The 17,250-nt window shown below is 42.1% G+C and overlaps 1 protein-coding gene across 2 annotated transcripts in view; it reads left to right on the top strand.

Annotated features, from left to right (window-relative positions):
* Window positions 1-17,250, top strand: part of CFAP99 (cilia and flagella associated protein 99) — a 104,964-nt gene that overhangs the window by 53,335 nt on the left and 34,379 nt on the right. For both annotated transcript variants that reach the window (XM_084626974.1, XM_084626975.1), the window contains 6 exons: window positions 4,422-4,496; window positions 5,553-5,612; window positions 9,563-9,651; window positions 12,455-12,659; window positions 14,439-14,580; window positions 16,717-16,868. In XM_084626974.1, coding sequence (XP_084483100.1) covers window positions 4,422-4,496; window positions 5,553-5,612; window positions 9,563-9,651; window positions 12,455-12,659; window positions 14,439-14,580; window positions 16,717-16,868 — 723 coding nt within the window. The remainder of the gene's footprint in view (window positions 1-4,421; window positions 4,497-5,552; window positions 5,613-9,562; window positions 9,652-12,454; window positions 12,660-14,438; window positions 14,581-16,716; window positions 16,869-17,250) is intronic.

The following is a 17,250-nucleotide window of genomic DNA, read 5'->3' as shown; positions in this document are numbered from 1 at the left end:
GGATTGAGGGGAAAGTTTCTCTCCTACTGTGTTGAGTAGTTTGAGGGGCATTCCCCACTGCTTCTCCACTACTCTCCAAGGAGAGGACATGAAGGAACTTGCACCCCACTGCTTCTGCTCTGCCCTACTATAATGAGGTATTAGTGGCCTTTCCGACACCCCATTGCATCTACTGCTTCCCCTGACTCCAGGGATAAGAAGTCAGGGTGCATGGCTGGGGTATTCCTCCAAGCCCTGCTTGTTCCCTCTGGCCATGTGGAGGGGGGCACTGGGGAACTTAACCAGCTCTGTGGAACCCTACAGAGATCCAGGAGAAGCTACTCCTTTGCTTGCATAGGACACACAGATAGTCAATGTGTGCAATTAACCATTAAGGCATTTAAAAATTTGACATAATTTCTGTTTCTTACCTGAGAAATAATTTCATAGCATCATCCAGTTACAGAAAAATCTCAGTAGCTCCTGACTGATCTGTAGTATTTGGTGCTGCACATACCTGAGAGCTCCTCCCCAGACCAGGCTCTGAGAGTAGGAGATCATCATGACTAGGAAAGCAGCAGAATTCAAGGCGCTGTGTGTTAAGAGAGAAGTGGGAGGGAAGGCCTGGAAAGGGCCCTGACACTTGATCTGCTCTGGTTATTTGAACTGATCCTGATTTTGAAATGAATCCTATTAAATAAGTCAGCTCTGATTAGATTTAAGGCAGATTTCTGTCTTCCTCTTCCTCTCCTTGGAAGGAAATTACATGGTAGCTCCCTCTCCCATCAGACCTCCCACAATGCAATCCCCATATAGAGGTGCTTTAGAAGCTTGATAAAAGGTCTGGTTTTTTTACATCTTTTTATCTATACTCTCCCACCTGCATTCCACAAATGCCTTGTTCTAGTTTTCACTGACTGATACCAGACAATTTATCACTGTACTAGCCTCTCCATGTCCTTGTGCAAGTTGCATTTGGTTCAGTTCCTGTATGTAGAATATGCTGAACTGCCTACATATTTTGTTAGGGTCAAGCTTTCCTTTTGCCCTTTTGTTGCCCCATCTCATTATAAGCATCTGTTACTTTTAGGTTCTTCACTTTCCAGCAGTATTACTTTATTTTGTATCCTTTCATTATGTCTGTGTTGTGCAGAATGTACATGCTTAGTACACATTATATGGAAAGATTGAAAGGGGAAAGAAACAAAGCACATTATCTGGATTACCAAGAGTCTGAGATAAGTGTAGAATCACTTAACTAACAGCCACAGTCTCCAGGGGAGCAGATGCATGAATGCAAGCAACACAACGGAAAGCCACAGCAGAAAGTGAAGTTGTTGTAGCAGCCATTTTTGTCACTCTGAAATGGCATAAAAGGCATTTAAAGCATTCACAAAGGTCAGTTCCTCAGACTGTTCACTAAATGAAGCTGAAATTGTGGCTCCTGAAAAGAAAGATGCATATGGAAATGTCACGGTCATAGAATTGCACATGTGACTGATGTATCAGAGCAACTCTAGAAAAGAGTGAAAACACTAGGAGCCTCTCCCTGTGCATTTTATCTCAGGGCTGATGCTACATGTCCAGCTTAGCATCATCACTCAGAGCCAGTGGAAAAGCCGGAGTGCTCCTTTCACTTCTGGGGCTGCATCATTATATGTGCTGTCCCCTTTAAATGGGTTCAGCTGGAGCTACTCAGACACTTGTGCCTCTTGGAGCAGCCCCTGGCACCAAGGCTTCTCTTCAACTACCCCACTCCACCAGTGCAGGAAAAGGAATGTTATCTTGCTTACAATGTGGAAACAAACACTGGTAATTGTGTGTTATATGCAGTGATGGGGCTTTCAACTAAGGCTCCAATCCTTCAATGAACTTCGAAGTCACTGGGGCTCCATTCAGGCATCCACCCAGGAGAGATGGTTGCAGAATAAGGGCCCTAACACAAGTTTTTCATCAAGGATGAAAATTCGTGTTGACTTCATGCATTGAAAGCTGATTAATGCACTTGCCCATGCACACAGAAATGGAGCTAAATTTTTTAACATTTGGCTCCATCTCCTTAGGGATTGTGAGGGAAACATATCCAGGGCTAGGTCATGGTGCAGTACAGTAGGTGCATTCTTTCCCAATGGGTTTCTAAAAATGCCACCCATTTGTCTCAATGGGCAGGAGCCTTGACTGGACCAGAATCAGGGGCGTGTGCAGGGATTTCAATGTGACTACTTTTGGAGGGGCACTTTAAACACTGCCCCCCCACCCACCCAGTTCCTCTGGGCCCCGCTGTCTCCCCAAACCACCGGGCCCCCACTGCATTCCCTGGGCTCCCCACCCATCCTCCCAGTGTCCCCAGCCTGGCTGCCTGCCCCACCCGCATTGTCCTGAGCTCCCGTCTACATACCCCAGGCAGGCTCCAAACACTTGCTGGATGCTGCAGCAAGGAAGGGACAGGGCTCAGCGGGAGTGCTAGCTACAGTGCTTTTCCCAGGCACATCCCTTCAGCCGCGCTCAGCCTGACTCCCACCGTGGCAGAAAGGGGGAGAATGGGCTTTAGAGATGGAATTCCAGGGCGGGGGGCCAGAGCAGAAGCTGGGGGCAGTGGTGGAGATGATTGTTGGGCAGCCCGTGCCCCTGCTTGCCCCCCTTTGTGCATGCCCCTGACTACAGTAAAGAAGACAGCCCCAAAAGGAGGGGGAGCACACGCAAGGGAATGCAGGGGTGGGCCCCTGTCAAGGTACCATCCCTACTCTGAACTCTAGGGCAGATGTGGGGACTTGCATGAAAGACCCCCCTAAGCTTATTTTTACCAGCTTAAAACTTCCCCAAGGTACAAACTATTTTACCTTTTGCCCTTGGACTTTATTGCTGCCACCACCAAGCGTCTAACAAATATATAACAGGGAAAGAGCCTGCTTGGAAACGTCTTTCCCCCACAAAAAAATCCTCCCAAACGCTACACCCCCTTTCCTGGGGAAGGCTTGATAAATATCCTGACCAATTTGTGTAGGTGAACACAGACCCAAACCCTTGAATTTTCAGAAGAATGAAAAAGCAATCAGGTTCTTAAAAGAATTTTACTTGAAGAAAAAGTAAAAGAATCACCTCTGTAAAATTAGCCCTTTACAGGAATTCTAACCTGCATTCCTGCTCTGGTCTGGGCAAAAACAACACTCAGACAGAAAGAACCCTTTGTTTTCCCCCCTCCAGCTTTTGAAAGTATCTTGTCTCCTCATTGGTCATTTTGGTCAGGTGCCAGCGAGGTTATCTTAGCTTCTTAACCCTTTACAGGTGAAAGGGTTTTTTCCTCTGGCCAGGAGGGATTTAAAGGTGGTTACCCTTCCCTTTATATTTATGACAGCCCCCCTGGGCCCACTCTCCTCCAGGAGCTCTCCATTGCCCATTGGCCAACCAAAGGAAGATGGGAGCTGATTGGAGCCTAACTTCTTCCACCCCCCACATTTTTTTTAAACCTTGGCCTGAGTGTTTTGGATCCCTTTGTCCCTTTGACTGCCCCACCCTCCTTCTGTGTAGTTGTAGTATAGGAACTGTGCTTTTAGGATGCTGTGGGTCTGACCAGTTACCCTGTTTTGGGATCAAGAAGGAATTGTTCCCATTCAGGCCAGATTAGCAGGGGGTTGGTGGGGAGCGTTTTGCCTTCCTCACAGCATCATGGAGGCACAGATAACCCAAATAGGAGTAGAGCATAGAAATTCAGTAGGAATGTTTAGTTCTTTGCAACGTGCAGCTCAAAAGGGTTGGCTCCCAGAAGTAAAGGAGACCTGACATTTCACTGTTGGGCCTTATTTCTATTGGAAACGAGAAGACCTGAAGTCTTCACAGACTGAGATTCTCCCATTCTTGTACCCTCTGTTTCCCCACATGAGTGGTATGTGTGTGAGAGGATTCAGAAGAGTGCGGTCACTGAATCCTACAGGTAGGCTAAGGGGAGTCTACCCCGAATTAGGGATTATGTGGATGGAGCTCTGTAGCCCCCACAGTAGACCCACTTAAAAGGCTGGTATTGGAGAGACCGGGACAATAAGGCAGACAGCTCCGCTCCCCCATGCTACGTTTATAAAAGTTGCTGCTCCAATCCATCCTTGTGTCTTTCTTCATTCACCTGCATGTCCTGATTAAGCCTCTGCCTTCAGAGGTTTTTTCTTTTCTGTAATCACTGTCTAACCCACGAAGTTTATTTGTCTATGATCCCTTTTGGGAATTTGTTGTGGCTTGTTGCAAATTATGTTTGACCATATAAGAATAGTTCTTGTACACCATTTGCTTTGTGCTCCAATCATTTATATTTTCACTTGGTATTTAAATATTCAGAGTTCTGTGTTTTAATGGTTGCCTCAATTTGCTACATCGAAAAAAGGTGTTTTTAAATTTCTCAGTGGAGAATTTAAAATTTACCATACTTAAAAAAATAATTGTTTTGATTTTAGGAACTGCTGCTGGAAGCAAATGTTAGCCAGTTCAGGTGTGCAACCGTAAAGCCTGAGAAAAAAGCCCCGAGAGGTGTAAGTTAAACAAAATTGGTAAATTAAAAAACAACTATCGTGTGTTTTTTTACACATTAATTACTTTTTATCAAAGTACTCAAAGGATCTCTCTGTATTTGGAGTTAGGAAGTATGATACTATCATTCCATCAAGGGGTTCTGGTGACCTTCTAAACTACAAGAACCAAGGCCTGTCTAGCTTGACACCAGATTCCCCAGGTAGAATTAAAGCCCTGCAATTTGAAATGTGGATGTTTTTATTTTATATAATGCACAGATCCTGGACTGTGCTTCATTCACTGTGAAAGTTCTCCACTGGCTCCCTTTTCCTCACCCCAGTACTCCTGCTGCTGCCCCTCCCCTCTTACCTGCCTACTTTAACACTGCTCCAGCAACTTCCCTTGCCACTCAAGCAGTTCTCTCATCCAACAGAACAGTTTTCCATTACATTGAAAGGGTACACAGCAGCATAGTGAAAGCAGCTCTGTTTGATTAGGTGACTCCTGATTTACAGCTGTAGGATCATGCCCATTCATGTAATGTGATCACTGCAGTATCATATCTGTGTATCATTTATACCATGCCCATCACCAAACACCTTCATTTGAGCATCTGTAGCTAGCAGCATAGAATGAAGTTCCCTGTCATTGTCAGAATTCCACATACACTTAATAATCTCATGAAATGTCCTTTGATATCCTGCTTTATCTTCACAAAACTCACATCTTAAGAACTGACTATATTAGTGGCCTTTGGTAGTATTCCATATTCAATATTTCTGTAGCAAACAATATTACTTTATTATTTTGTTATGTTAGCCATCTAAATACATTTCATAGTAATCAGCAATAATTTTTCTGGGGACCTGTTCTGCAATTATTTGTTACGCAGAACTCTCAATGAGTTTGGCATGCACAACAAGATTTAAGGATGCTATGATTGCAGTATCTAGTCCTCAATAATCACATCTGCTCTTCCAAAGGGAATAATATTCAAGATACAATTTAATAAGATTTTTCCTGAGTATTTGAATATCTATTTCTGAAATGAAAATTAATTTTTGGATGACTTGCAGTATATATCCGGCATTATGAAGAATAAAACGAAGTTCCAAGCTCAAAAGATCCAGGGCAAGGTGAGTAACATTTAGAATATACAGATGTTACAAGTGTTTGAAAAGTGTGGACTGAAAGTCATGACCAGATTTGGAACTGGTGCAAATTGATACAACTCCTCTGTAATCAAGGGTATTACACCAAGGCCTATGGCCATGGGAATGGGATAGTTCAGGGAATTAGCAGAGGCTGGGCAATAGAGCCTTTCACCTCTAGGTCACTGGTTCAAATCCAGGTCCTAAAGAATGAGCAATGGAAATGACTATTTGGTGTGAAATGAGTTTGGTCTGTTGTGTAGTTTCCATTAAACAGGTATCTAAAGCATAAAACCCACAACACTGATTGCCTCTTTGCTGAGACTTCAGTAGTGCAAGTAGCAGGATGTGCTATCCACCTTGAGTATGTGTCTAGGGTCTCAGATGAGCTCAGGCTTGGGGTGGCTAGCCCCTTGTGCTGCTGTGGCTACACTCTTATTTTTAGCTTGCTAGCTCAATGAAAATCACCACCCCAACTTGAAGTGTAGACACACCCTTAGAGATAGTAAGACAGCATTGGGCAGCCTGCATTGCCTCTGCCTGAGCTGTGATTGTCCTGTGGATAACAAAAGACTTCAGTCCCCAGGATTTTCTATCTGGCATCTTTCATAATCATCAAGATCATACCAAAACAGCTGAATCAAAATAACAGAGTGTCTCAGGATCAGATTCACTGTTAGTGTAAATGGGAAATTTGTCCCATAGTCTAAGGAAATAGATGTTTGCTCACCTTTATTGAACAATTTTTGATACTGATGTTTTAGCAGTACATGGGGCCAAATTCTGATCCCAGTTGCACCAGTACAAATTTCAAATAACTCCACTGACTTCAGAAGCTGGCCAGTCGGGTGGCGTTGCACATACAACAGAGGTTCATGCACTTATGGTTCCCTCAGATCACCTGCATGTGCAAATCTGCTAACTAATCACAAATGGATAGTCAGTTACAGCAGGCTTACATATTTTATTTGTGAGGTCATCTAGATTCCAGTTTCCCCCTTTGAAAATCTGGCTTCTGGAAAATATTTGTAAACCACATCAGACACTGATGACTTACAGTGTTCAGCAATAACAGTAATACCACCACTATACTTACTGACATTACATTAATAAGTCTGTTTAAAAGTGCGGTCCGTTATGATATGTCCAATTTGTTTTTAAAGTGCTGTATAATATTAAGACCCCTACTCCTTCCTCGGTTAACACACTCACAGGACCAGCTGTAATTTGGACTCTGTTGAAGTCTGTGTCTGTTACACTTCCCTCTCAGACAATCTAAAATATTGAAACTTATCAGCTAGAGTGTTGGCCTGTGGGAATTAAACCCATTGGTTAAGCTGGATAAAAGAAAAATATGGATCCAGTGTCTTATTAAATTGATTAGGGACATTTTTAATAGTTGTTCGTATCTTTTCCAGTGGCATAGTCGTATTTATCTCACCCAAATGCATTTGCCTTGAAGGTTGATTAGGTGGCTTTCAGGGAGCTGCTATAAAACTTTCATAGCTGAGATAAGCATATTGTTTGAGTCTTAAAATAAATTCTACTTCCCACACCCACTCCCATTCATCCTTCACCTCCCAGTAGACAACTGAGAAGATTTAGGAGGAATGTGTGTACAATATGTTAGAAATCAGGTCACAAAGTCCATCTCAAAATAATCAAATTGTATAATATTTAAATAGATTAGGGTCAGTATGCAATTTACCATAGTTCATTTACCTTCTTGTGAGAACATCGATTGTACAATAAACACATTTTCTAGTCTCAGTCAGGCACATTGAAACTGCCATGCAGACAAAAATGATTAACCACTGCTGTTACAAAATCTTTATTCTTTCTTTCCACTGCAAGCAGTGAGACTGTACAAATGGCTCATTACTCTGGCTCAGTCTGCCTTGTGCTCACAGGAGATCCGGTTCTCTACATATTTATTGGTTTGGGGTGAAAAATAGTGTGTTCATTAGGTGAAAATATTGAATATGATTTTTTCCACAAGAATTACTCAAGTATGCAGCCCCTTCTTCCTACTTGATAAGGGGGAAGGAATGACATGATAGAAAAGGGGTAATGTGAAATCAGGTATTCACTGATAATATATGCAATAGAAAAATCTATTTGGATACTTTTTTGTACATACCTGCACAAATCTTCTAATCCTTGTGTATTCTGGCTGTTTAGAGTGCATTTTATTCAATCATAATTTTATTTATTAAACTGGAGATGGAACATTTCTAGGTAAAATATTGTCCCCATAATCAGGTTCAGTTCAGGATATTGACCACTTTTCTGTCTAATCTACAGGAACTCCATATACTACATGAAGGGGGAATAAACAAGCAGTTTCCAAAAGCATAATAACTTCCACATATTTTAGTGAATGTTTTCAATTTAAAACCAATACAATATAAAAAATATAGACTATCTTTGAATTCTGCGCTCTTGAGTACATTTCCCACCCCTGAAGAAGAGCTCTGTGTAAGCTCGAAAGCTTGTCTCTCTCACCAACAGAAGTTGGCCCAATAAAAGATATTACCTCACCCACCTGTAGAGATGGCAAGACCAGTATAAGGAAAGAAAGGACTCTCGTTGCTGTCTCCTCCCCCAAACTTTGGCACCCACCTTTTTTGCACTGAGAAATAGATGGGTAACTACATTTCACAGGTGGGCTATTAAAATGTGTCCCATGCTGTAGGAAAACACTGTTCACCTCCATTTATTGAATTTCCTGATTACAACATTTGACATTTGAACCTACATAATCAACCTCAAATATGAAACAACCATGTTTTTCAGTTTTGCTTATGTATTTCAGTTGCTTGTGCAGAAGGTTGGTATAGGATGTCTTGAGTGATTCTGCACCTCTTTAGGGACTGGCAGAGCAATACAGTTATCTTGTAGTTAAAATACATTTTAATATGATTTGCTTCCATATCCACATTGTGAATGGACTTAATTTAACTGGCTGGTGTCATGAATGATTTTTGTTTTCTATATGGAGTGGGCTCAATTCTGATCTCACACCAGTTTTACACTGACACTATTGCATTGACTTCAAAGGTGTTGCCTCTCTAGTATGCTGGTCAGATCAGAACTGGACCCATTGTGTGCCACTGTAAAGCTGGATCTGGCCCTCTAAGGATTCCCCTTGTGTAAGGGGAATCCTTGGCTGGCAAAGAAGCTGCGTAGTGGCTCTACTCCACTGCCTCTCTCAGGCTTTAGGGATTATCTGTCCGTCACTCCTAAGGCAATACTTACTCTGAAGAGAGATGCTGAAGCAGCCCTGGATCTAGTAGTCCCAGTTGTACTGGTAACTCTCTCTGTGACTTTGAAGGTCGATGAAGTCTGTACTTCAGTTTCTCCATCTATAAAATGGATATAATGATACTGCCTCCTAGAAATATGTTAAAGTTAATAAATTAATGTTTGCAAGCCACTTGAGATCCTCAGATGAAAAGTTCTACGTGTTACTGGAATATGTGTGTGATCTTCCTTCCTTTCAACTCTCCCAGAGGTGAACACACAAGATGTTTTCTGTTGGAAGCAGTTGGCAATCATATCTTTGTCCAAATCAACTGGAATCTTTTTTTTTCCTATTGGAATGTTTCCATGTACATGAGTATATAAGAGTTTAAAAAAATTAAAAGAAGTGAACACCTTATATGATTTGACATGGCCCAAGAGTGATTACAAATTTATAATCCACTTCAGGGACCTGGCTGACTGCTTAAACAGCTTGAGTGGTTTATGAAGAGCATGCAAATCTATTGTGAATGTGAGATTAATGCTTTGAGCAAAATTTATACTTCATCTTGAAGGTGATCTAAAGTGATTGAATTACCGTGGATTGATTTATTTAACCCTTTGAATTGTTTCTGTAGTCCATTTATGATTCACATTGCTAAATATAGTATATGCATTCCTTTTCCTGATAGATTAACAACGTACCTATTAAATTAAATGCAACAGCGATCTTAAGAGAAGGTGCTCACTACCAGCGAAAAATGGAACAAGAACTCAGCAGGTACTTTCTGTACATAATATTTCCCAGCTCCTTTTTATACATCCTTTGATATAGAGAGCACATTAAGGGAGACTCATTATATTAGTTTAACTGCAGTTTAATTAATCTGTTAAAGGCATATGAAAATTTGCATGATTAATAATGAGCAGATAGGACTGAAATTAAAGACTACATTAGAATGGCAATGAAGACTTTTTTGTTTTATTGTAGGTAGAGTACAATGTGACTCTGTTCTAACTGAGCATTCTAGCTAATGCCCACTTGTTAAGTGCCATGAATAATCATGTTTTAGATACACATAAGTACATCATTCTGGGTAAGTAATTACACACACACACATCCATGCATGTACGTAGTTATACATACAAACAGATTATGTTCGTACCCATTCAAGTACTTATAGTGTATTTGTTAAGGAACACAAATAAGTCAAATAATTTTTGGTGTAACTCTGTTACCTTCAGTGGAGTTACATCTGAGCTGAATGTGGGCTATTGTACTCAGAGTTTTATACTCAAACTGGTTACTATTTATGTAATAATACTCACTGGCTTCCATGACCATACAGGACATAGTAGTCATTAGTCTAGGTTTTCAGTTCACCTGTTAATCATTGGGGGTGAGGGAAGAGAGAGTGAATGGACAGTGCAGGTTGTGTTCTTTCACTAGAAATAAATAACATTACAACTAGTAATTTCGACTGAGACAAAATCTAGAATATTGTCATCTTGGGTTAATATTATAAATGTTCCACCTGAGTTAGCAGGCTTAGTGCAAAACATTATTAACCTCTTTAGAAGACTCCAGCCTTCCACAAAAGCTTTTAGAAGTGAACATAATGAGGCTAAGGATTAAATTCAGACCTGTCAAATCTGACTAAAATGAGTGACCCCTTCAAAATGAGAGATGTCACTCATTTGAGTTGCAAGACCCCACATCCTCAAAGGTATTTAGGTATCTAATTCCCACTGATTTCAACTGGAATTAGGCAACTAAATACCTTTGAGAATCTTGGCCAAGGTTACCTATATTCCACATACATTTGGCATTCCATCACTATTATTGTTGAGAATAATTTACATCAAAATAGAGAATGAAACTTCTATGCTATGCTAAAGCATGAATTGCACAGCATTGAGATGCCTGCATGGATTTTTTTTTCCTATTTTTTTTCTTTTTTTTGGTGTCCCTCTGTCACGCTGTGTGGAGTGGTTCATGACCCTGAGTGCCAACTTCTGGGCACACTGTCAAAAAGGTAGAGCAGAGATCTCAAACAGGTGGCATGTTCTATAATTAGATTTCACCAACCCAGTAAAAACTATGAACTCATGAAGCACTGTAACAGTGTTACCATTGAGTCATAGACAGTCCCTTTGGGCATTCCAGCCTATCTTGCCACCCAGGCAAGCTGGACTTTGTGATAGTTGGTTGCTATATGCCAAAGATCACAAAATATTCAGGTTGCTCCCGGTCCCAAGAAACCAGTCACTTACCCCAAGTCAATTTGTACCTAAGTTATCACACCAAAGACAACACTTTTAGCCCATCCTACAGTAAATTAACTAAGGCTTTGTTAACTAAGAAATGAGTTATTTATAGGTTAAAGCAAGCAAACACATACACAAATAAGTTACACTCTGTGGTTCCAAAAGGTGACCGAGTTATAGTAATCGGTCAGTACTGTGTGTCTTTTAGGTTGACCCTGAGGATCTCAGCTTCTGTTTCAGAGCTCCAGCCCTGTGAGAGTCCAAACAGCAAAAAGAAAAATATTCATGTCAGTGATCTTTATGTCTTCCTTCCAGCATTCAAGCTGATGGGATGAGCTTATTTGCATATAGCACCTTCATGGGTGTGAGAGGGAAATTAACCAAGTGTTTGTATTATGAGGTTCCCCAATGGCCCATTTAGTTTTGACAGCCCTTCTTGATGGGCGTGGGACCATTTCTTCTGACTTGGTTCACAGGTTCAGAGCAAGCATTTTTACAATTATAAAGCAAAACTTGCATATCACTGTATAGCATGGGATATGGATATTACAAGTGAAATTAATTCATGCAGCAACATACAAATATTCCATAGAAACTTAACACATTTTTGTAAGTCTAATGCCTATCTTGAAAAATACTAACACATATGTGAGCTGGTCTGGTTTCCAGCTATGAATTTGTCAGTGCTCAGCTGACGCCTAGAGCCTTGGCAAGAGCTGGCAGCCTGGGGTGAGCACAGGAGACACTGGGTAGAAGCAGTTCTCCCACTGGCACTGTCCTCGCCCCCAGCCCAGTGCAAACCAGCGCATGGCACAGTCCGGGGCAAGCCCAGCCTGCCCTGCAAGGCACTTCCCTGGGCCTGCCAGGGATTCTGCAGCTCACCCCGAGAGCAGACCCTCCTCAGCCACAAATTGCAACAACACCCCTGCAACTTCCGCCCCTCCCCCAGCTGGGAGCCGGCCTGACCTGTCCTGCCTCCTCTGCCAAGCCAGGACACCGCACAGGCCAACGAAACCACCCAAAAGTGGGGAGTGGAGCCTGGCTGGTGGGCACTTGCCTCTTACTGTGCCCGGACGCTGGCACCCTCTTGACCATGGCGCCCCCCCCCCCCCGACCACGGCACCCACGGTGGTCACCCATGTCACTCACCCATAAGGCTGGCCCTGTCAACCATGTTTGAAGGGGTAACTCAAACAGGTAAATGGGTTTTGCTCAAAGTTTTTTAAGAAATGTTTCAGCTGAAAAGCAGAATTTGCTCATAGCCAAAATGTTCAAATACAGGAACCTAGTGTTAAAGGTTTTCTTCTCCTTTCCAGAATTGAAAGTTTGCTACGAGGTGCCCATGACCCATCTGAATTCCTGGAATGGCAAAAACAGATGCGTGAAAAAGATTTGGAACAACAGCTGGCTGAAATAGAATGTAGGAGGCTACAAGGGAAACTGAGTCACGAGGAGGCAGTTCTAGCACGTCAGAATGTAATTCAGGAAAACAAGAAGAAAGCTGAACTAAAAAGAGAAGAGGTAAAGCATTACAGAATTACTCAGACTTTATTTGAGCTTTATATCAATAAACAGCTTGTTATAACAATGTACAGAAGTTCATTCAAAGTAGGTCTGTGTATTTAACTGGAGTCTGCAACTAGTGCAAAAATCTTGTGCTTTAGTTTACATCCACAGAAGTTCTAGTATGTTGGGAAAGAAAAGGTTTACTAGTATTTGGTTTGATAGTTAATATGTGCTTATTAAAGTGAGTAAAAGCAGAAGAAATATTTACCTCTGAATCCCTTGTTGTCTTGGATTTCCCATTCTTTGTAACTAAGAAGTGCGGACATCAAGAGATTAAAGGCAGTTATTTTCAGTGGACTCATTAGTAGAAGAATAACTATGTTATGGTGTTTGAATAGGATCAAAGCAACAAAAAGTCTGTCAGATGTCTGGGCTCACCTGATGTGTTCTGTGCCAGCGGTTCTAACTTTAGCAGCCCGAGGACCCCCATTTTGATTTAAATTTTTTCGCAGACCCACAAGCCAGGTTTCTAATTTTCCCTGGGGGTGTTCAACCCCTGGGCCCCACCCCCACTCCGCCCCTTCCCACAAGGCCCCACTCCTGCTTCACCTCTTCCCACCTCTGCTCCACCCCTGCCCCTCCTCTTCCCTACCTCTTTCCATCCCTTCCCCCGAGCACACCCCATCCCCGCTCCTTCCCCTCCCTCCCAGCGCCTCCTGCACGCTGCTGAACAGCTGTTCTGCAGCATGCAAGAGACACTGGAGGGAGGGAGAGGAGTTGATCAGCAGGGCCGGTGGTCCTGGATGTGACTCGCGGACCCCCTGGAGTATCGTCGCGGACCCCGACGATGGTTTGAGAACCACTGCTCTGTGCTATTTAGGATATACAGAACCTCAATGGTGGGGAAGCGCAGGAGACCACTTTATAGATGTGCATGCATATTTTATGCTGAACAATTGTTTCATGAAATACACTTCCAAATGCACAATCTTTGAGCTAATTCATCTCACAAGCCAATACAGACGGTAGCTGAAAACATGCTTTCTCTGTATTATAGAAAGATAATGCAGGCTCATTACGGGACCATAGTTCAAGTTAGCCCTGTATCAGGGTTGCCTGAGAATAAAACATGTCTACATGGGACACTCAGGAAAGTTAAGGAGAATCAACTAACGGTGTGAAGGCAACGCGCATAAGTTAAAGCAGGTATGGATGCTTCCATTCAGGAGGAAATTGGCCTCCTCTTTGGAGAGGATTAAATTACAACAAATTCAGGCCAGTTTACTTCTGAATGAGAGCATCCATACACGCTTTAACAAATGTGCATTGACTCCACACCTTCAGCTGAGTCACCTTAGCTTTCCTGAGTGTCCCTGTGTAGACAAGGCGTCAGTTAGTCATGACCGGGGCAGAAGGTAACTCCTTATGTGCTCTGAAAAACAGTTGGGAGCAAATCTATGGAGATGGTGCAAATGAACTTTCCCTCCCCTTGGCTGTCTGTGTGGCCTTCTGAACATCCTGTCATGTTGGTTTTCCTGTAAAGGGGGCACAGAGGTTACTGCAGCTGTAGAGTTACAACAAACCCTGCAGAACTGCTATCGAACAATAAGGCAGAACCAGGATCCTCGAACTGGGGTTTCCCTCCTGTCTCCCTCCTTACACACTTGTTACTTTTGTAGAGGCTGCAATCCTGCTAATCCAGTTGTTCTTACCCGTTTTTAACAGCTTGCAGCAAAGAGAGAAGAGTTGTTTTTATCATTTTCTTTACTGGCCTGTTGTTTGTTTGGGGTTTAGACAGCAGAATTGATGCACCAATATGCAGAGAAACGTCTTCAGGAAGCGAAGGAAATGAGAGAGTTGGTGGAGCAAGTAGTGGAAGGACATAAAAATGTGAAGCAAGCACGAATGAAGCTCCAGAAGTACAAACGACAAATAGGTATTTGTGTTGCCAAACCCCTAGGATATGATGGCAAATTTCCAAGTCATTTTATCTTTATTTTAGTGGGCAACTCATCTAAATTTTGTTGAAAAAGAAGAGGGGGAGAAAATTCAGAATATATGTTCCCGTAAACAAGTGGACCAATGTAATAAGTGAATCTTTGAGCCCACTCTAGCTGAAATGAGCATCTAAGCTATGCTACTGGCCCAGAGAAGTTATTCCCTGTGTTTAAAGGGGAAGATGCAGAATCAGGCATTCTGAAGCTACCAGTCTACACTCCTGCCAGAAGTGGTACATGTGACTGCCTGTTCTGATTGCCATACCAGTATATGGTGATCAGATTCATGTGACTAATACTGAATCCCCAATGTCCTAAAGAGAAGACTTGTTGGGCCAACTGAAAATTTTAAAGGAGACATAACTCATTATTGACCTCTTCCAAGCTGAGGAGGAGGAGAAGAAAGCAGCCACTGAGATAAGAGAGAGTTTCTTCTCTAAACCAAAATAAATCACTGGGCGTGAAAAAGGAGAGCAGTGATTGGAGTGGAGAGTGGATGTTGCTGGCTTTCCACAATTCTCCAAGGGGACGTTCCAGTTTATATTTTAGCTCAGATGACTTAGTGGTGGTCATGAAGCTGGTCTCTTCCTCCATCCAAAGATATGCATGGTACTTACTCCATTATAGGACTGCACTAATACCTAGTGAAGGAATAGGCAGTCTCTAGCCTTGAGAAATATAGAGTGCAGAAGATGAGCTCCACTGGCCAAGGGCAACATAAGCATTCCCCTCTCAGCCTACACAGGCCCTGCTGTCCTTCTGTAGGTTAGCAATAGACACACTCCAACCATAAGCCCTTGGATTGTCCCCCTGGAGTGTCCAGCCTCTAGTCTTTTGGACACCCACAGTATTCACAGATTCACTGCTCCCAAAGCAACACCATGCCCCAGCTTACCAGATACACCTCACATTACTGTTCTACTTTAACACTCAGCACGTAGGGAAGTTTATAGTTAAAGTCTGTTTAACAAAGATTCAAGTGATAGCAAGTATAAATATTGGAGACAAATGGTTTCATATAAAATAAAAACACATTTTAGAACCTAGACTTACTTAACTAGTTACTGTCATGTCTTATAGGTCAAAGCTCACCCAAAATCCTTCCAGCATATTACAGCCAGTCTTGGCTGCGGTCTTCCCTTCATGAGACAAGTCGTGCTGTCAGCTTGCCTCCTCGGTGGAAAAGATCCGAGAGTGTCCCCCTGTACCCCCAGTCATCTTTGTCTTTACTCATAAATAGGACAGTCTCCTGTGTGCCTCTTTCTTGTCAATTTCACAATCTCTTGATTACCATTGAGCTCAGATTGTAGATAGGCCTCCATTGTGAAAGTGACAATACACACATGACCAGCCAGAGAAAGAGAGAAGCATCTCTTCCCTCCTACCTGACAGCAGCATGTTTATCACTTTCTGGTGACCTGCCTTAACTCACATACCTTAACAACATAATTTCTTAAACATTATCTGTACATACATTTTGCAATGATTATTTGGCTCTTGGTAAAGGCTTCACATGCCACCCTTTGGTCAACTTAATTTGCGTATATCTGACCCAGGAGATCCCTGTAAAACTCTATGCGGCCCCTGTGCCCTCTGCCAGTTGGCACCAAGAGGTTCCTGGGTTACACTGAGTAAGCCAGTCTTTCTCCTAGATAGGTGAGCCTGGCAGTGAGCTAGAATCCATAGCTTTCCAGAGTACATACAGCTTGGAAAGCTATGAATATTTGATGCTAGACAGAGTCTGTACTTTAAGTAAATGAAACTACGCATTTTCCTATTTTTTTTGGTCTCGAGTCTAAACTAGAAAATAAATTACTACATACTAATTGTGTCAACTGTAAGTATAAACTGCTTTATATTTCAGTTCTGTGTCTGTAAGTCTCATAGAATCACAGATATTAGAGATGGAAAGTAATTATTAGTCTCTCTCATCATCCTTCCTACCAGGGCAGGGTAACAACCTGAAGTATATTCAGATCAGTATTAGTCATTATTCACACATGTACAAGAATTCATCTCCAGATGTATTGCAGCATCCGACATGCAGCTAACATGGGTTATTTGTTTTCTCTCAGTTCAGGAAGTGTCTGAGGAGAGCCGAGAACTTCTTCGTCAAGCTCTGGAAGAAGAAGAAGAGAAGATTAGGAAAAGATATGAATTGATTCAACAGATAAGAGCTATAGAATCTCTGCCATTCTTTAGGAACAAGTTTGTTGACTTAACCCAGGTAGGTTCATAAGGAAAAAAATAACTGTTTTAGAGGTATGTTTACCTTTCACACAGACGTGAATTATACTGCATACAAAAATATTGCATGTTGGATACATGCAATTAGAGATGAGCCCAAGACATGCAGCTTTGATTGAAAAATTAAATCTGAACCTGAATTTTCCCAGAGTTTATAAAATGAACACTTTATAAGAGAAAACATCACGAGCACAGATCAAATCCTAAACCCCATTGAAGTCAATGGGAATTTTGCCATTAAGTCCAGTAGTGCCAGGATTTCATCCTATAACATGTCTCTTAAGACATTTCCAAGTAGAGCCCCTAGATTGCTCTACCTTCACAGTAACTGTTTTGTCAATACTTGGAGCTCTCATGTCCAC

The sequence above is a fragment of the Lepidochelys olivacea genome (assembly GCF_965140295.1).
Source record: "Lepidochelys olivacea isolate rLepOli2 genome assembly, chromosome: 4".
NCBI classification, from domain to species: domain Eukaryota; kingdom Metazoa; phylum Chordata; order Testudines; family Cheloniidae; genus Lepidochelys; species Lepidochelys olivacea.
Note: the sequence above shows the minus strand (reverse complement) of the source record. Positions and strands in the feature narration are given on the sequence as shown.